Raw genomic sequence first — 21,963 nt, 5'->3', positions numbered from 1 at the left:
GTGCTGGCAATTTCTTGTCAGCCCGAGCACCGCCAGCTTTCAGGGTGCATCGCCCTGGAGCAGGCTGCCCTGCAAACATTTTCTGAGGCTACAGGTTGATCCCAAAGATGACAATTCCTTCCTCTTTCAGAGAGAACTGAAGTGTACAGATGTATTATTAATCGGCTAAGTGGACCCATCTGGCCTGATACTGAAATTTTGGTTTCCTTGCTTCCTAACAGTGCAGCTTAGTAGCCTCTGGTGCAGTCTCTAAAAAGACTGAATAAAATCTGTCCTGCTGAAGTGACCCTCCAGATGCCAATGAAAGGTTCACAATTGCTTCTCCCCCTGCTGTTTAGAATACTCCACACTTACATTTGGATTGCCATTGTGTTTTGTGCTCTACATTTGTAAAATGACCTTGTAAATACAGCTTTCCTGCAATTCTCAGGGGTCTCTTAATTTGAGCTGCAAATTGCACCTTGCCACTTTTTGTTGAGTGCTTTAGTAGTAAGAGACCTTTGTCCAATGCCTTTGTTCTGTAAGTGCTGCTGCTCTTTCTGTCAGATTATTGTATATTTTTTAGGCTGAACCTTGATTTCTGAATTGTTAATTTCAAGCATTTATCAATTTTCACTTTTGCCTCACTTCTAGGAACCTTCAACTTTGCCTTATGCATTTTGTTATCCAGTTATGGAAACTGTATTAATATATTCCTATCATCCACTTACGGAAATACAAACTGAGCTTGGTAATATATTGTGGACCACATAGTTCTTTCCCAGAATTTCCTAATATTGTGCTACATGGGTAGCAAGAAGAGCCTCTCAGAGTAAGAAGACATTCACAAAGAAGGATGTTTCATGGTGATGTGTTCTTTCCACTTGTATCGGATTCATCAGTCGCACTGAGCACATGCTGCACAGTCAGCCTGTGTATGTGAAGTAGTAGCTAGGTGTGAAAACTTGATATACTCACAACATGTAAGACATTTTGCAAGTGCCTTCACCAACTGTCTTCTCCATAAAAGAAGTTGCACTGTTGAGTGCCTGCCGAACCCACCGCTCCTGCTCTGCATGATGCAAGTTTTCATAATTCTGAACAAGGTTTTCCTCGTAGAACTGTGGCAGTTCTACATAAAATATCATCTTAGGCAGGAAATGCCTGATGTAGGGACAGAAGGGCCTTGCAGTATCTTTTGAGGATTAGCAAATGCCACCAAAGAGAACACAAGCTGCAAATCACCACGGGCTGGAAGGCAATGTCACTTTGATTGTGCTCTTTCCTACTCTTCCCAGCTTGCTGTTTGTCACACGGGAAACATGTTCTAGGCTAGATGGATCTTTGATCTTACCTGGCATGCCCTCGTGCTTACTCTTTGCTCTCAGAATTGGTTATGCACACAATCCTCTACCTTCCCTACTTAATTTTTATACACAAACTCCAATTCAGTTAGCTATTAGGACCTTGTTCAAAACAGTCTCATGCTTGTGTTTGAGGTCTAGTGCTGTTTGCACGTGCTTCACTGCACCTCATGCATGAAATCAAGTACTTCCTTATTCTCCTGATGATTCCTGTGTTGCTTCCAACACTAACCATTAAATTCTGATTAAATATCACTCTGCAAAGTATATGGGGGATGCTTTAAGTAGTTAAAATGCCTGGGAACTGCAAGATACTACTTCAAGCTGTCATATCTGGGACACAGGAAATATGATATTTAACAAAGAATGAGAAAAACCCAGCAGGACTTCAGGAGCACTTTACTGCAACTGCAAGAAACCAAACTACAAAAGCTTGTTTGCTGGGCTCTACTGACAATCCTTTAGGTAATGTGTGTTTCTGATCAATGATGCCCATTGGGAAAAGCTATCTTTTATAATCACAAGACTCACACTCTGCGTGCCGTTCTGTATCTCACCACAGAGCTATTTGAACAGATCTAAGTCCCAGTTACATTCCTGTACAATCAACGCCTTGCATCTTCAGATCAGGCTCCTGCTCCACCTAGTCCACTGAGACTGTTCCTTAGTGACCTGTTCCTAAGAAAACTTTCAGATGAGTTTTAAATACTTACTCTTCTTGATATGCCAGCCACATCTGAATACATTAGTTCTCTCCAAACCTTCCTTAAAACCCTCTTTTCCAGAACTCTCACGCCTGAAATAAGCAAGATGATTTAAACAGAGCAACTGTTCTCAGCTTCTTGGTGCTTGCTGCTTCTGCTTTAGGCTTGAGGAGTACTCCAGTGGCTCATCCATTTTTCCTACCTACAATACTCCAGTAGAGGAAACTGCTCTCTACAAACCTCACGTTGGTTAAGTGCTTAGGTCCTCACGGCTACATCTCTAGTACCATAAGCACCTTGACAGCAGACTGTGTGCTGATGCTGACAGTCCATAAAAAGCATCCTGATCTACTTGTACATAAGTATCAATCATCCGTCTTAGATTTTTTTTTTTTCTGAATTTATACTTTAGATGAGTAACCCTTCAGATTTTTGTATTTAAGTTAATTAGGGGAGTTTTTTCCTCAAATTCCATTCAAATTAAAGGTGCATGTAACTGACATAGTGCTGCCTGTTCCTTATGATTTTTACTTTAAATGACAAGTTTTGATTGACAGGAATAAGACACCAGCAAAAGGAAAAGCATCACCAACCGATATATCCTTACTATCTACTTAATAAATTTCATGACTATATTGAGATCACTCTACAGTTCTACAGCATAAACTGTCTATCAGAATCTTAATTACATTTCCTAAGAGCTAGCAAAATTATTCTGAAAAGTTTCTCTCTTTACATATTCATAATCTTCTGAACTTAATAGCAGTAACACATTACTATACTTATTATTGCAATCCTGAGTTATCAGAATGACCAGTAGATCAGCCACTTTGACACTGGAAACATAAAATGAGAATCATATTATAAAAAATACTGCTTCTGTGATATAGCAACAGCATGAAGAATCCTGATGTCCAGTTGGCAGATAACTCAGATTTTTAATGAGTTAACTAGGAAAAATAAAGTACAATAGCTAATATACTCACTCTCTCTATCTTAAATGCATTATTAGTAGAGTATTTATTTACTTGATGTATATTAAAGCTATTTAATACAGTAAAACCAGTTTTAGTTTCTGGGCTGAGCTTTTCATTCCTGGTCATTATAAAACATTTTTGCTAAATTCATAAAGAAAATACCTATTTCTGCCTATTAGCTTCCTCGAATATGATGTGTATCAGCACTAAGCACTGGTACCTTCATCTCAGTGGTGTGCAAGTACGTGGTCAATGAGCTCAGGAACACGAACCATGTGAGGGTGACTAATTCAAAAACAAACAAGAGAAGCCTTGTGTGCCCAGACCAGCTGCTGCTGCCTGGATTGTTTTAGTCGAACTCTGAAGACAATCAGATGGGGAAGGAACCTGAGGAAGTTCTGTACAGGTATCATTTCCCTAGGGTATGAGACTCAGGGTTAACCTGAGATCAGTGCAGAAGATACCATTCCCACATCGCAGCATTACTTATGCAGCACAAGAACACGTTATGTCTTGCACAGCTGACCAAATCTGAAGAGGTACAGTAAAAGAGATAGACACTTGAATGAAAGAAGACAAAAAGACCAAGAATACGAGGAAATGGGATGATGGCTACTGTCCAAAAATGGATCATTTTCCCAAAGCAAGGTGTGGATGGTCACACCTTTGATTTGTTGAAGATTGGGAAAAGCCAGAACATGGTTACTGCATGTCCCCTAGACTTGACCTCTTTCTAGAAGCAGGCAAATCCCACATAAAAAAAGAAACATGTTTATGGAGCTTTGAGCAGATGGGAAAACAACTGGAATAGCCAACTCATCTCTTAATTTCTCAGATGGCAAATTTTGGAATTGTGCTGTTTTGTACTCCTGAATTTACCTCTGAATTTCTTTATGGCTTTGAGGATAAGGGACCACAGGTATCCTTTTAAGGATAACAGACCGCAGCTGTTCTAGTGAATGAAGATCAAAGAAACGTGGTCACACACTGCAAACACCTGTACCTTACCCGGGTTGAGTGCCAAAATTAAGTTTGATTTAAGGGTGGTACATGTGAGAGTGTTCACCTTGCTTTTCCACAGTGAGACACCCACCCAGGTCCACCTGTGAGGATGCAAAGAGACTTTCACTGCTCAAGGATCCTGCTGGATTTGCGTTACTTCCATGATGTCCTTACGAATAAGGATTACATTTGATTTTTTCATGGATATACATATTATTTTTTGACTGTTGCTCATCTATGATATTTCACCTCTTTACACCAAGTGAAAATGTTTTACCTGATATTCGCAATGTGTCTTATTGGTTTGTTTTCTGAAAAAAAAAAAAAAAAACACAACACATATCTGTTTGCATGGCACGGCTCTTTCAGAAGGTAGTATTCAAGCCCTGGGTGCATTTGTCAGAACAGTGGCTGTGTTCTTCATTTGTCAGTCTGTTCTATCTTCATTGTTATTCCAGCAGCAGAAATTAATCTGTGCAGAGGAATACGGATCAAGGGAACAACAAACAAACAGACTGTTTGTAGTAGCTCTGAGGCTTCCATTATGGACACCCACGCTTACTCTAACCCAACAGATCTGCAAACATACAAAGCATTTTTACTCCGCACAGTATCACCAAAACTTCTGTCAGCAAAATACATTTTGACAATGTTCTTTTTAACTTGTAAATACGTTTTGGCAGAGACAAAGGAAAGTTATAGTTAGAAACATCCCCATATTCTGAGCTGGCCATGCTGCATGCATGTTTAGAGATTTCTGAGACCTCTTCAAGGCTTGCAAGGTATAGCGCTAAGCAATGTAAGATACCAGCAGTTACACCAAAGTGAGCTAAAACATGGATAAAAAAGCAAGAGGCCACTGCCATTAACTTAACTCCCCCTACACGTTCACTTTTATCTTTAAACTAAGAGAATTCTTTCTTTTTCAAAATACTCCCAAATGAAAATATTTAAATTATTTTATTGCTCTTTGTTAGACCATTTGATTTTCTACCATATCTGCTTTTGCTCTCTTCCATGTCAGAAATCATGACAGACTAAAGCATTCCAATAACTAATTAAGTAACATGCCTTCTCTAGAACTAATTGCTTTAATTTTTCATGGCTTTGTCCAGAAGAACATGCTGAGCAAGCCATAGTGAATCCAAATTTGACTAGCTGTGTTTAACTGGAAAATGAAAATTGTGTCAAATAATTTTCTATACTCCTTAAGATGAACTAGTCATGTTTCTTCTATGCAGTTTTATATACTGTTTCAGGTTATATAGTCACCTATGTTCATTAGATATCAAATAATGAGTTCTGAAAATGGTGCATCAGCTGTCTACAGACATCCCATCCAAACAGTTAACTTAAGTCCTAGGCAAATCCTTTTGACATCTTGCTATTAACATCATCTTATTCTTAAACAAGAACATTTGAAAGCTTTTTCCACCTTTTCATCCTTTAATTATTTTGCTCGCCATTTGAGGAAGATGAATAGGCACATCTCAAAAATAGCAATATAGGTGACACTGCAGTGGAAAAGAAGGAAAAACATAGTTTTTGCAAGTTGCAATTCTCGTATCTGGTAGTATCTAATGTTGGAGTTATTAGCATCTGTTTACACTCTTTTGAAGACCTTCCATCCCCTTCCCAGGGTCTGTAAAATTTCACCTCCTTAGAGACAATGTTCTGTCATATGTGAAGCCATGAACCATATTTCTAACTAATACCTCCAAGAAACTAGATGCCTACTGCTCATTTCTTGATATTTATGTCTACAACCAGCACATGCTAGACAGATTTTGAACACAAATAAAAATTTCTTCAGCCATGTAGCCACTCTTCTCTCAGTTAGGGCACTGGTGTTTTCCAGCATAAGAGCACTCACACAAGAATAAAAACACACAAAATATAGAAAACAGCACGTTCCTAACACCTTAGAAGTAATATTATTTAAAACCACAACTGTATACAAAAGCAATGTTTTACCCACTGTAGAAAAAAAAAGGTCCAAAAATCACATTTGCTTGTAACTACCATTGTTCTAAAGATTTATTATTCTTATTATTTTTCTCAGTAAAACAAAAGGCAAGGAAAACATCTTTTTGACCAGTTCATAGCTGTTATATATGACAAATCTATGAGTGGACTAATAACAGCATGTATATTTTACAAGTTACTTTTAAAATATTCCAAACTGTGTCTGCTATAAACTGTAGCAGGTCTGATATAGCAGAGGAGATCTCAAGTGTGTAGTCTGGTGCTTAACTGCCTTATTTAATCCAAGAAACTCCAAGGGATTATTCAGAGCATTTAAGGAAAGAATCTAATTTTCTCTATTGAAGAAAGTAAAGATTTTAACTTTAGGTATTTAACTTAGTCCCTTGTACTGGACTGTGAGAATTCCATTACTTGCATGAAGTTGTAATACCCAATTAACTGGAAAAAAATCTTCAAGAAGACTGGATGAATGATCATGAAATCTCACCTGTATTTTGTGCAGGTAGAGTTTTGATGTGAAGGATCTGGTGGATTAAGTGTAACTCTTGGCGAGACCTGAGCTGATAGCAAAAATCCCGAAGCTAGGATAATGAGTGCTACAGCAGTACCTAAAAATACAGATAAAGAACAATGTGATACTCCTCTCCAGAGAACATGAAATAATTCTCTATTGAACCGAGCTATGCTCGGGAAAGCAAGGCACCCCATTATTATGCATACAGCATTTGCAATTATGCTGAGCAGTTGTGATGAGAATCTAAGAAAAATACCCTTTGCTACATCCCCATCTTGAAACGGGTTAGATATTAAAGTCAAGTACATTCAGTTTAATGTCCAGATATTAAATTAACAGGTCAATACTATTTTGTGGCATGTGGAATTGAAGACTGCATGAATGAACTGATATATTCTTCTCCAGTGTTGAAAATAATGCTGTAAAGGTAAAATTTAATAGCAACGTTTAAATCATCACACTTCCTCCCACTACCAGACTCGCAGGCTTTCCTGTAAAATAGAAAATAGCATCAGCTGTTTCATCAACTCTTCCTGCCTTTGTGAAATGAGAGAAATTTGACTTTTCATACAAATGCCACCAAAATGTGCAACTGCAATTTCTGAATTTCTTGTTTCAAACAGCACACATAACAAATCTGCGAGAGAAGAGCCCCCTCCTTAGGGGAGGCTCCTGACTCCAGCAAATTCCTTGTGCATGGACAGGATTCATACTTTGTAAAACAGGTCATTACTAGAGCATTACATAGTTTTTCTACCTGATTTGTCACACACACACAATATGCTGTATCGTTTTAATGAAATTAATATAATTTATCACTATGAGTATTGCAGCTAACCCAAACTTGGACATCTTGAAACATTTACATCTACATTTGCTACAGGATGAGGCATCTAATTCTATCCCCTATATCTATTTGTATACTTGCTACTTATGTGGCATATTTTGGGAGGTCCCACAGACCGTGTATATCCTGATGTACAGACAAACAACACTAAAAATATGAAACTAGCTATAACTTCATTTGTAAGTTAGTTTCTGATTATTTAATGACGTTTCCCTTACCACACAAAAATAGACTCACGTACGTCCCAGTTGGAAGGCTGCACACATTTAGAAATGTGCAATGACATAGCTTAATGGTTAAGGGCAAATGAAGAATGCTTTATTTAATTAAAAATACTCCTCAGCAACCCTTTGCTCTGTATGTTAGAAATTCTCAGAAATGCATCTCTACAAATCTTTAAAAATGCCACTGCATTAAAAATATAGCATATCACTCTTGCCACTCTTTAAGAAATTATTCATTCTTGTACATGTTTTTTACTTGTTGGTTTTTACTGTTTTGGCAGTTTTGGGGCTGGGTCAGGGATGATGCTCTTAAAGGGAAAAACATAAGTTTCCTAGCAGGCAAACCCATCAAGTGTATGATTATTTTTTTCTGAGGAATAAATAATATCTTAAGCACCAAGATACCATGAATGTGTCTGTGCAGCAGCCATGGCTAATAGGCATGAATATGCATGAACTGAAGATTATTGGACCACACATTTACCTAGACAGAGACAACTAAGATCTTAAACTCAGTTACAAACTACTTGTGAGAAAGCACCTATCCACCATAATATGTAATTTCAATTTATTTTAAATTGGGTTTTGTACTGCTATGACTGCTAGGCATGCTGACAATCCTAGCTTTCTGGGCAGGAATGATATTGCCTGCATGATATTGTACTAGATCTACTGTACTTTCTGTATTTACTGTACTTTCAAAATGCCATAAACCAGATCGCAACATATATTTAGATGGGACCTATAATCTTATTTATATTCATTCTAAATATGCCTTGTCTGTCTTTCAAGTTAAACAAACACACTAGCACGCAGTTACAGTCCCTCTGCAAATGTTTTATTTCTTCGGAAAAGTACAGAGTATATAAAACTGGTAAATGAAGCTTATTATATGTTGTCATTCTGTGGAAAGTTTGTCTAAGATTAACAAAAACATACAATTACAGTATGCCATTAACTAAGATGAAAAAAAAGGTAAATAAATAAATAAACTACCCAAAGGTAGTTTAGATCCTCTCTGCTACAAACAGAGATAAAAATTGACAAATGCCCAACTAGCACCATGCTTTCAAATTGCCAGTTGCTGAAGGAGTAAAAGGAAAACACAAATAAAATGGGTACTGCAGTTGTGCCAAACTCTCCACATTTCCCAATGAACAACTCTGAAGAAAGAAAAAGAGGAAAAGAAAGATGAAGAACTGTTTCCAGGATAAACTTGTAGCAGCCGGCAAAGGTAGTAGTTTTGCCCTTGTTTTATATAATGGGAAATTGGAGCATATACAGCTTGTCCAAAGACCAGAAAAATAGCCGGTGTAATAACTCCATGTGAAGGTCAATTTCCTTAGAAACACAGACCAAAATAGGGCATTAAAATATAAGTTTATCACATGAGAAAACTCACTATTGAAAACAAATCCATCAGCAGATTCAGTAATTATCATTTTAGCCCTTTTGCTGAGTAAAGCACATCATACTCACCACAACCTAAGTCTGTGTCAACCCTTGCATAAAAAAAAAGCCCTCTAAATAGCACAGAGAGATGACATGATTTCATTATTGTTATTATTCATGTCTTATTTTCCTAAAGCAGGGACCATAGGATGAAGAGCACTGTAAGAACACAGCATGGATCAAGAGATGCTGCAGAGTGACAGTGGGCCACTGACCACAGAACAAGGAACATGGATGTTATTAATAATTACTTTGTGTCCAGATATCATAAACAAATGACCTTTAACTGCATTATTCTCCTTTGTTCGTTCTGTGCCTTATTTCTATCTTCTCATCTGTTCCATGACTCATGCTTTACAAGACACATTAGCATCTACATTTCAAGCTTATAACCTTTGAATATGTCAATGAGAGTCAGAAAGCAAGGAGTTCTGAGATTCTATGGAAAGTCTGTGTGGAAATGAAACCTATATGATGGTTCCAGATAAGCAATGAACCCCTGAGGGGCTGGCCACACATATGAGGTATGAGGGCCTAATGTGTAAATACTGCATTCCAACAGAGTATAAACGAGAGGCAGCACCCACAAAACAAGTCTAGGGAGAATGTCATGAGGCTTGCACTCCCCAGAAAGACATGAAAACACACATGTACCACAGGGAAAAGGTGTTGGGTACAGGGAATGGTACAGGAGTCTGTATAGGACTACTCTCCTGTTGTGACCACATTTCTGAACTCAGATCACAAGTTCAGGAACCTAAAAACACTTTTGGATTCTCAACTCCAAATCAAGATGGTATCAAATACAGGTACAAAATAACTTAAAAACACCAAAGTGACTCCAAAGTGCATCTTTTAATTCACCAATTTGGGCAACTGTTTGAACCACAGACAACACTGCAGCCAGCGTTGGGCCTACACAAATGCATTCCACCGCTGTGAGCGCAGACTGGCTGCTGTCCCTAGGGGTCTGCAGATGGGCAGCGGCCTGGCAGGTGGTCCCCCCTCTGCCATGTGACATCAATGGCAAGCTGATGAGCTTTTCAGATGTTCAGCCAGGGCCAGGGACGTGCTTCAGCCAGAACGGGCACTTAGAAGGGCATGGGCCAGGTAAGCAACAGGATGCTGCTGAGTGCAGGCAAGACTGCTAGCTCTGCCCTTCCAGCTCCTAACAGGTGGCTGCATCACCGAGTTACAGTGTTTGAATATTTGGACAAAATGCAGAAATTCAGAATTCTGTGATTTTGTCCCTCATGCAAGAGACCAATTACAGTCACATGAATGCAGGTAATGCACTGACTGTATTGCATTTGAACTAACTGCAAAGAACTGCTTTACTTTTTAAAAAATACTTTGATGGTTGTGTGATATGCTTTCTCCAGTAGTTCTTAATAAAATGTTCTGAATTCACATTAATGAGCCAGAAATTGCATATCGCAGATGTACATGAGATCTAAAAACTAACCAGCTGTGAAGTTCCAAGCATTTGATTCCTTACACCAAAACAAACAAACAAAAAAGTATAAAAAGCTAAGTAAAGGCATTATCAAACATAGCTTGAAAAAGAAACTGCACATGAAAAAATAAGATGCTAAACCTCTATTTTTATAACTAGCTCTTAGCAGTGGTACTGTATTACTGTTCTTGAAAACCTACAGGATTTCAGCAAGGAGACAGGGGTCAACATCATTAGTTTGAAGAGGATTACTTTGATAAAATTAGCACTTGAAACTTTATCTTCATTTTATTCGTGTTACCATGAGGCCTATCCAATTCACTCACGAAGCACTCACCTGTTAAGCTGCCAAGCGTGAGTTTCCGGCGACCCATCCTTTCAACAAGCCAGACTCCCACGAGAGTGAAAATGAAGTTTATAAAGGCTGTGAGGGCGGCCAGCCAGATCGCCAGCCTGTCGTCTTGAACTCCCGACATCTGCAAAATGGTAGCACTGTAGTACCTGTAAGACAGACACCGCTGATTTGAACTTGGCTCATATTGTACTTCCTGACTGTAAATCAAAACAAATAACAAATATCAAGTGTGACCTCCTGCATATGCAGCCCCACACTGACACCCAATTACTCTGGGAAATCAGACATCACCAAGGCACAACTTGTGCTCGACTGAAGTTTTGGCTGAAGGACATCAAGAGGCGAATTGCCATTGCCTTGGCTGTTTGTATTTCCAATGGTCAGTCACGTTCTGCTAGAAATGGGGTTTGCATTTTTAATTTAAATAAATCCACACAGCCACTGCTTTGTGCTCTATTTTCCTTCTGCCAAAACGTGGGATTTCAGCACTCAGTGTACTGTCTAGGGAAAGACAGCTCAAAAATTGAATATGTTTTCACTCTCATTAAAGGTCACACAGAACTAATCTATGGCATCCAACACGTTGCAAGCAATCCTCCCAGACTCCCGGTTTTAGGTTTTGCAGCTTAAATGCCCTGCCGCCAGCTTGCCTGACACTCTCCACTGCATTACTTCTGTCTAGCCAGAACATGATCGTTTTGAAATGCGTTAGCACCACATTGCAGGAATGTGAATCTGCACCAAACAGGAGAGTTTGACAGAAGTTTCTGTTTAATTTTAAAATGAATCCACCATTCCACACAAACGGGAACTCATAAATAACTCAAATGAACAAAATGAAAAGAAAATATAAAAAAAAAGGAAGCCTTCTATTGTTTTTCACAGAGATCAGATGAATACAGATATTGTGCCTGTGTTCTCAGGGAGAGCTCAATAAACCTTCAGGAAAACACGCAAATAGCTTTGTTCGTGTTGCATAAGCACTTTCCATCTTGTTCTGTTAATTTGTGCCGTCTGCAATACTGAATATTCAATCCCTCACATACCTAACAGCCCATTGGTTTCACGCAGTAATAACCATCAGAAATGTCAAAGCTTGGGTTTCTTTTTTTCCCTTGCTCAAAATGCAGCTTGCTTTAAATGCCACCCCATTGTCTTAAAGCCCAGATGTGTTGCCCTTGGAAATTTTAGCATAAAAAACATGGGGACCACTAAGCATAAAACATTTTTATTTCAGACCAGTGATGGATGATGATGGACATGATGGACATGCCCATGATGTACAACAGGTTCAGCTGACTGCTTGTGAAAGCACCTGAGTCAGTTGAGACACTATCAGTCATAAATTATGACACCGATGGCTGGATGTTACTAACTGCCCTGTATGCTGGGACAAGGTCTTTAGCTCCTCTTGGTTCCCTTCCTCAGCTCCTCTTCCTCACCAATGCTGTCATTTGAGGCTATACAAGCAACTCCTGGGGTGCAGCAGGAGAGGATCCCCAGAGTGAAGCTGCTGGCACTGAGGACTTGGCGTCTCCACGTCCTCATGTTTTAGGCCTGGCTCCGTGGATGACCTGCCTTCTAGTCGCTGGAACATCTCTTCCATGCTCGTTTTGTCTGAAACAAAGAATTGCATCCTCCGGGATCACTGCAGCGGTGTGAATCTTGGGGAGATGGAGATTCACGAAGCATAGACGTGATTGGAATTAAAATGCTAATGTTCATGCGCCCTCGCTTCTTAAGGCTCTCTAAATTAAATTGCTAACTGCTTGTCAAAACTTACATCATACTGCACTACTCCAGTCACCAAAAGCATCCAGGCAGTCTCTGATCTCCTAATACTGCTTTTCTTTTTCTTCTTATAGGTAGAAAAATAACAACAAATGTCAAGACTTGGCCCGCTGACACCTGCTATGAGACTCCTATTTACTTCAACCAGACAAGGCTTCATGCAGCCACTTTTAACTCTACACATCTAAATCTTCTCAAAATCCAGTTCTATACTGTGAAGCCAGAAATTGCCAGTCGTCAGCAGCACTGCATAGTGCGTTGATACTAGATAGTTAAAAAAGCAAAGAGTAAAGAATCACTTGAAAGCGTGTCGGTCTACTTCCAGACCCATACAAACAGGCACCTTCCACATCCAACGCAGCTCCAAGTTGCTTTTTGCACCCGCTGGTTATATATTCTCAGCTAGAAGCTCACCGTTTATCCATAAATAAACAACATATTTCACTTCTGAGGAAAACAAAACAGAGGAATTTATAAACTGAAAATCCAAATGACACGCTAACACAGCTTGGCTGCTGGGCAACACTGGAGATGTTTATTATGGCATAGCAATCCAATTTCCAAAATTTAGAAGAATACTCGCATAGATTATGATAAGCACTAAATACGAACATTTTTAATACCAACCTGTGCAGCCCTAACGGCCTATTAGTGCAGTCTTTTTAATTTCTTCCTGACAGGGAGAAAAACTGTGTGGTAGAAAAAGGTCAGGCTGTGATATTATACAACCACATTAAATACGGCAGCTCCTATGGGGAATGCAATGTCAGTGACAAAGTTTGGCAGCCCTAATTTATTTTCTAAAATGTAAAGAAAATGACAAAAGCACGTGCATCTCCTTGGAATTTTAAAGCTTTATCTTTATCTTTCAAAACAGATAAACACAATTACAAAACCACACGAAGTAGCTGAGTCAGATAAATATAAAATATTTTAATATGGATCAACCGCAAGGATGTCAAAACTATAATGTTGCTCTATCAAGAACAAAAAAACAACTGAGGCATTTCCACAGTAAAGAATACCCAGACTAATCTTTCTATGACATATTTATACTGAAAATGCGCAGTATAGATTTGAAGCAAATTATCGCCCTCACTTTCCTCCCTCGCCTCCTGTAAAGAGTCAGGATTTTTATAAAGTGACTATGTCTAATGTTTGCAGAAATGGAGAATGCCCCCTTTGAGCAGGTCTTTAGATGATTCGAAACACATCAGGCCCCAGGTCAGCTCATTCAGCAGCAGAGGAGATCATGCCAGGCTTGGGAGCTCTCAATCAAAACCAAAAAAAGCTTGTGGATAAGCTGCCAGGTTGTCTGCATCACAGCTTTGATTGCCCCAATCTTTCAGGAGGGGCTGCTCCAGCCCATCTGTTATACCTGACAAAGTTTCTGTCTAATGATGTCAGCTTTTTTGGACAGAATTTGTCATTCTTCTAGAATTAATGAATAAATCTAAATAACCTAGAAGTACCTTTCAACATCTTAAAAGCATTTATTTTACATTGTTGCTTTTAAGAAAATGAAGATATAATACCCTGGCACTGGTTTGCAAGGGCTTGTTGAATTTTTCTAGCACAATACTTTGGAAATCACTGTCCAACTACTCAAACTACTCGGTCCAAGAAAAACAGTCCCCAGAGATAATGAATCCCTCCATCTTTTTTGCAACTCAGTTGAAATAACACAAAGCGAAATGGCAAGTAGTGCCAGAGCCAAGAAACAAATGATTAAATGTTGAAGGAGTTCCAAAATGGTGGCAATTTCAACAGATGTACACACTCTTTTTCTGCAATTGTGCATGACCTCTCCTTGTGCTCTATCAGGTCGTTTAATGTCACAACTACCGGACTAAGAGAAAGAAAAGTAATCATAACAAAGCCAACCCACATTTACAAAATGGTCTTGCTTCTACACCTTGACATTGTTTCTCTTCTTTCTCTCTTTAGGGAATCCTAAAGCTTATTGCCATCAAGTTTGATGATTTCCAGCACAGGCACTGCACTGGACCAGGCACCAGGCTGCAGCGCTGCATAGACAACACAGTGAGGGCACTGCAGCATCCCCTGCCCCACACAGCTGTGCTGTCACACCCAGGGCTGTCAAAACCTCCTTTTGGCTACAGCCCCAACAAGAGTGACCTGTGCTGCCAAGCAGAAGACAAAGTGCAGTTATTTTTAAAAAATAGCTGTGTTTTATTTACAGCATTCATACAAAGTCTTGCTCCCCAGCTGACTTCTAAGTGGTGAAAGGTTCAGGGGGGAGGTGGCAGGTCCACCATTTCTGGTGTGGACACTTGCAGGCTGGCCGTGTAAGTGCTGCAAGGAGCCATGGAGCAATCTGCCCAGCCAGGTAGCTCATTGCTATGGGACTATGCCAATGCCAATCAGGATGCTTGTCACCATTTGGACAGATACCAACCTGTCAGAAGAACTGAGGGTCTAATGCTAATTCACATTGATTCAAACAACAGTGTTTAACTCAAATTTCAAATGTTCTGACTTATTCTGTGTCTTCTTCCTATTGCAGACCATCACACATCCCTGTAACTACAGCCGTAACGTTCTCCAAGACAGCCTGTTCTGATGCATGCTTTGACTATATACATCTGGACAAAGATTAGGAGAACAGGTAAAGCCATCCATAACATTTCACCTTCAGGTGACAACACATCAAGATGGTTTTACACGTTGCTAACCTGAACTGCAACAGCCCAACAACTGGGATAGCCATCATGTGCCACACAGAATCTCTGCAGCAATAAACACATGGCTGGGGCTGGCTTAGCATCCCACATGCTGCTCGCTGCAGGGGAAGGAGGTGGGGGAAGACCACAGGCTTCCAAATGCAGGTCCTGAATCACTCCACTGACTCAAAGACCTGATGTGACTTTGTCCATGATACACTTTTGTTGAATACTGAAAATGAACTTGAGCAATAGTGCTACTGTTATTAACTGTTTTTAACCCTACAAATGTACCTGCCTTCCTCTTTTGTGTGCAGCTTGAGCCCAATAATCATATCATGTCTGGCATTTCTGAATATTCAGAGGCGTTAAAGAAAGAGCAAGCACAAGCCAAGAAACTCCCATTGGAATTATTGCTACTGGAAAGAGGCCAAGCATATGGAGTAACTGCAGGTTAGTGAAAGATGGGCTGTATGAGCTAGAGAACAACTTCTAGAGCAAAGCAGGCTTATGGAACAGCACACTTGCATCTGCCTCTCCCACTTGTTTAGACCTATGTTATGAAAAAGGGTTAATCTAGAAAGTTTAAGCTTCCATTTTCATCACTAAAAGCCCGCAGGATTACGACAGCTTCACCAATGTGTTAAACTGTGGCAACTGATCTGTGCAGATGAACTTACAGAAACAGCAGGAGAAAGCAAGGGCAGCATATGGGAAATGAGATGTCAAAGTAATGGAAATGAAAACAAGATAGGAAGAAGCTGGTATATCTGGAAGGAGCCAGAGACAGCATATGTTCCCAGCGTGGCAGCTCTCAGGCAGGAGGGATGCTACGGCCCTGCTAAGCACCATGTGAAGCCTGGAGAAGGGAAACAGGCACATTGGCAAGGTGCTGCAGAAACAAACAATATTCCTTGGTTAGACTTGTTTGAAATAAGGACTGCAAAGCAATATGGCAGCATTTATTGATATAATTGGAGTGTTGGATTATGTGATTCTACCTCCCAATTTCACGTCCCATGGCAGTGACAGGGGAGATGCAGCAGTTTCCACTCACATGCAGAGGCTGCACTCAGAGCAATCATGGACACCAGTCTGGAGACCTGGGTAGGTATTCAAACTCTGCTACATTTCCTATCATGTCTGTCTAATCCCTTACCTTGCTTTTTAAACATCCCTGCTGGAGCAGGGGGTTGGGCCAGATGACCTCCTGAGGTCCCTTCTGGGCTCAACCATGCTGTGATTTTGAAACATTGCTTTGCACAATTAGACACTGGTTTGGTTGGCTCCTTTTTGCATTCCTATAATAAAGCTAGTAGTATTAATATCAACAGCAGCACTGATATTACAAAACACATGAACGCAGACACAGCTTTCAGTGGGAATTGCCTTTGTCAGACAAAATGTTTCAGATGCTGAATTTCTTTTGGCTATGAATAATGAAAATGGAAAGTCACAGAAAGGATAAGATCTAACCTCATCTTTGACATTAGGCATGTAATAAAGCTGATCACAAAGGCTGTAAAAATCCATTTCATCACTTTGATTCATCACCATTCCCAGGACTACTGTGTTAATCAGTTTACAGCCTTTAGATTCCTTAAAAAGTAATTTCCCTTTGGTCTTTTCTATGCAACAGATCAATGGCTCATTTAGGTTACAGAAACTCAAGTAAGTTGGGAAAAATATTATTTCCTCCTTTGTTTCTTTATCAAAATGAGATATACAACTATCCAATGTTATCAAACACTCCTCTTATAGTCATTAAAACATTTACTTTCTGTAAGCAAGGTGTGGTGTTGTTTTTTTTTAATCATACACTTCAAAAGAACAAAGTGACATGCCTGTAAGAGACCTCTTTGGTCATTGAACCCCTTGAATGTACAGCTAACCACCTCACAATAATAGCTTTTAATGAAATAAAACTGTTCCATCTTCAAATAAATTGACTTTTCCTGTCCCTGATAATCCTAATGAAAAAAGGTTTGAGACATCTCAAATTTTTGGTTGATAAAAACTTCTTCTAACTTACAATTTTTTTCATGGCAAGGTCACACATACATTCATTCATGTGCCAAGATCGTCATAAAAAATGAAGAGATTTTCTTCCTCTGAGATGTTTATTCTCTGATTTTAAAAAGCAATCATAATTTCTCAAACACCTTTCTGCTAGGTTAAGTGAGCTACTTAGTCTCCTTTTGGAAGATGAGTTCTCCAGTCTTCCTGAACTCCCTTTTAGCTCCATATTGCACCATTTTTTACTTTTATTTTTTTTTTTTAAATGAGGATGTCGATAAACATATAGCAAGAAGCACTGTAACATGGTTATAGCAATGCTTCCTAATACCTCTTGGATCAGCTCTCCCAATATAGACATTTAGCAATACCAACATAGCAGTAGGACAGAATGATGACTAAAAGAGCAAGCCTCTCCTCTCCATTTCCAACTGGTGATATCCAGATTTCTACAAAAATTCTCTTAGACCTGAAGATTTATAACCTTGTACTCTGCTATTAAACTGAATCTACTTTCAAGAATTTAACTGCTGAGAGGTGATACTCTGGTTTTCTGCTCCTCCCATTTGATATTCCCATCTTCCTCCTGTTGAGACCTTCCACCAGTGTTTTTTTGTCACTGAACTCCTACTCATTATCAGTGTATTCCTAATTCAACAACCATAATATTAGTATATCAAATAGTTCAGATCATGGCACAAAACCACAAGGAAAAGCCATTTAATTCTTAAAGCATCAAAACATCACCTCTTAAGTTGAAAAGGGAATACCGAAAAACCTCGACAACCCCTTGGCAGCCCATATGGTGGGCTATACAGTGACAGATGGGGGTGAATTTGCCCACCCACATCAGTTCTGTCAGGTCTTGTATGATTCCCTCACAGTCTCTGCTCTCCTCTGATCCAACCTGATTGTAAACTTTTTACTCATCCTCTTAGTTGATTTTTAAAATTATGCTGAAAACCTCTTGCATGAAATGACATGACTTGATTGCTTCCCTCTTTAGCATGTACACTGTCTTCCTTCAATTCCTGTTTTGAAAAAGTACCTCACGACCCACACTTGTGCTGTACTGCAGGCTGGCAGCACCCAAAATAACAGGATTAACTTATCTCGAGGTTCTGCTCTGCACAATGCAGTTTCAGTTGCTGGTACCTCCTGCAAGACACTGCTGTCCTCTAAATAATAAAAGTTACCATGTCTCATAACTATCAGTAAATCTAGTTTCATCTTCTGCATTTGAAAATCACAGAGAATATGAAAAATGATATTTACACAAGAAAATATTGCAAGTTTGAATACATATTGTTTGACACACAATTATATACCTACGTTTACAAACTTTGTGGCTAATTTATTCTCAACCACAACACATCCTCCCATGATGAATCAATCACTTCAGCAGGGCAGCAGAGGACATCTTGTCATATCTATTGTTGTCTTCCAAAAGTTGCCTAACAATCATTTCAATCAATTATGACACTTTTGCTGTTTTGTGCACGTCGCTGGCATCTCTTGTGGCAGAGATGAGACGTGCGTGTATGACAATGAAGAAACAAAAAGTCTTTTATAATCAATGCACTGGGTGTCGGTGCATTGATTGTAGAAGTGCTTGACCACACCTTGTGGAGAGAGTGGTCAAGCATTGGAAGAGGCTGCCATGGGAAGTGGTGGAGTCCCCATCCCTGGAGGTATGTAAGAGATATGTGGACGTGGAAGTAAGGGACATGGTTTAGTGATGGGACTTGGTAGGTCAGGTTGATGGCTGGACTTGGTGATCCTGAAGATCTCTCCCAACCGAAATGACTCCACGATTCTATGTCAGTAAGACCCTTCCAGCTCTTTAGCCCCAAAGGCAACTGGACTTAAGCTATGATACAGGACTGCTGGAAACACATGGGCATCCTTTACTGTCAGTATTAAAAGCCAAAATATCTATGAATCAGATCCTGAAATCATACTTAAGTCCTCCAATTCATAGCAGATTCTTCTGATTTACAGGCTGCCAAAGACTTAAAGAGCGCTTGAAGGAAAAGGCTGCTGTATTTTCCAAAAGTCTGTACTTGATTTTCAAAAACAGTGCCTGGGAGGCAAGCTGGGGGAGTGCCATTGTATACTTACGTATTGTAATTACATCTTTGAATTCCCTGTTTAGCAGTAATAGTGCACTGTGTTACGAATGCTTTCAGCATAGAGTGAAATGACATAGTGACTGTCTTATTAAAAAAAAAAAAAAAAAGTTAATTTTGATGATAAAAATCCTTAAAATTTGGTCCTGTTTGATAGAAAACTCTTTACATCATCCATTAGGTTCTCTGATTCACCACATGCTATGCACAGGCAAGGCACGCAAAGGTTTTAAGGATTACCATTTAATTATGTTAAAAAAACACTGGATTTTTTATTTTTTATTTTTTTAGTGTGTAAAGAGACTAAAGTATATAGCTATTAAGCAAAGTGAAAGTACCAGTGTTTGACAGGGATTAAAAATGCCTTCAGAGGCTTAAGATCACCAGGATACACAAAGGAGCATTCACTTTCCTAATTTAATGGGATTCTGTCACACAGCTATTGGGTCATTTTAAAATACTGTTGCAGTATCTGCTGTGAGATTGGGGAAAACCCATTTCCATTTTTATGCTTATTCACCCTGCTGCACCAGGTGCATCTCTGCACACAGCCACACTTTTTAAACTCAATTATCACCCCCTTTTATGTGGGTCTTGCACAGACGTCACCATGAGAAACTACAGGGAGGGAAATTGTTTTCTTCTTCATAACAGAAAAATGGTAAGATACAAGGATTTCAGACTACTATTTAAAAGGAAAAAAAATAAAATACCGACCCTCAACCTAAGTCTGTAATTGACAGAGTGCTCTGTAAATTTGAGGACAGAAGCCTGTAGTCAAACCCATTAAAGAAATGGGTTGAATTTAACAACAGAGTTAAACCGAAGTTTCCAGCTCAGGCAGTGCTGGAAATTAAATGAAAGCACCAGGAGCAACAAAGTCTTGACCTTCCTCCTCTTCCCAAAATACAGATGTAGTTTCCAGAATAGAATGAATAGGCTGCTCTCTGTAATACCTATAGCTTAGCACTGCAATGAAGAGCAAAATGTCAACATTGTCATCTTGTCTTTGGTACTTTCACTCAATGTATAAGTGCCTAACTTCAACAGAACCCTTATGAAGGGGAATCACCACCATCATCCCTATTTCATAAATGTAGACCACCAAGGCTTTTGGGAAGAGGAGAAAGACAGATGAGGATTTGCAGTCATCCCCCAGTGCTACCTGGACCAGAATAATGACACTCCAGAGTCTCACTGCAGATAAGTGCTCTCTGCAAATTAATAAGTATAAGAGCAGGGAATGAAAATCCCCCAGGTATTTCATAAAAACTACCTCATTCAATTACTCATTTATTCTGATAACTTCAATTTAATTTAAATTATGTTTAATATTGTAGGATATTCTAATGCTGGAAAGCACTAGTGCCTGCCATAAGGTGTCTGGGATCCAGAAAAACAAATCAGTCCTCATTAAAATCAATAGACTTGCTAAATGTACAGAGCATTAACAATATTAAAAAAAAATGGGAAGGGAAGGGAAGGGAAGGTAAAAAGGAAAACACAGAAGGAAAACAGTATATTAATAAATGCATCACAAAGTGTTAAAAAATACATAATTTTAATGTTCCTTATAGAATCTGACCTTTCAGTCATTTTTCAGTTAAGAAAAAAGAGGATTAGCATGGCAAAGTGCTACTCCACGTTCACAGTGCTTCTTTTCAGATAGTACATCTTCAAAATGCTGCAGCTCTAATGCTTTCTTTCACCTCCTAGCAGAGTCAGATTCCCTATGCGTACTCTGTGGAGCTTCATCTAGGGTGGCTCTAGTAACCTCAGCTGGTGGAGCCTCCTGTGGAAACCATTTTACACTACATTAGATAGCACTGACATAACTGCCATAAGTTACCTCCCTGGTAGATAGAAGCTGGAGTATCTGAACTTTATTTCCTTTTTTTTTTTTTTTTTTTTTTTAATTACAACAATGTATTTACAATCATAACTTCAATATATACACAGACGAACTGCAAAACAATGTCAGCTTAAAAATAGCCCTTTCCTTGGCTGAGATGCATGACATCAGCCCCAATATTCCCCTCCATGACAAACTCATTAATATACATTCATGGGTCTTCTTGTAGAAGGACACAAGCACATTGCTGCTTGGGAGAATGCAGCTGATGCAGAGTGATTAGGTAGAGCTAGGAGCTCACAAATGATGAATCTACCATTTTCTGCCAATTACTCACAGAACACAGTACTGCACACTCTGTAGATGTTGCTGCACCCACACAGCGAAGGCGGGTGGTATGTACTTATAAGCTGGAGAATACACATTAAATAAATGAATCTTCCAGCCACAAAACGGCTATTTCGCCATTAATTCAGCCTTTTATGGTGTAATGAAATATGATGCAATCTTTACAGATGGGATCACATTATTTCACATTACCCTCTGGTTCAGGCCCATTTACTCTGTGACTGATTCCTGCTTTCTGCCCACGTATCCTGCTGCCACCAGGCTCAGGCCAGCTCCTGCCACT

At 39.3% G+C, this 21,963-nt stretch overlaps 1 protein-coding gene across 1 annotated transcript in view; it reads right to left on the bottom strand.

Annotated features, from left to right (window-relative positions):
- Nucleotides 1–21,963, bottom strand: part of SLC2A13 (solute carrier family 2 member 13) — a 155,934-nt gene that overhangs the window by 34,593 nt on the left and 99,378 nt on the right. Inside the window, exons 5-6 of the mRNA XM_032186075.1 lie at nt 10,843–11,006; nt 6,500–6,620 (exon numbers count right to left, since the gene is read on the bottom strand). Coding sequence (XP_032041966.1) covers nt 6,500–6,620; nt 10,843–11,006 — 285 coding nt within the window. The remainder of the gene's footprint in view (nt 1–6,499; nt 6,621–10,842; nt 11,007–21,963) is intronic.

The sequence above is a fragment of the Aythya fuligula genome, chromosome 1 (genome assembly GCF_009819795.1).
Source record: "Aythya fuligula isolate bAytFul2 chromosome 1, bAytFul2.pri, whole genome shotgun sequence".
NCBI classification, from domain to species: domain Eukaryota; kingdom Metazoa; phylum Chordata; class Aves; order Anseriformes; family Anatidae; genus Aythya; species Aythya fuligula.
Note: the sequence above shows the minus strand (reverse complement) of the source record. Positions and strands in the feature narration are given on the sequence as shown.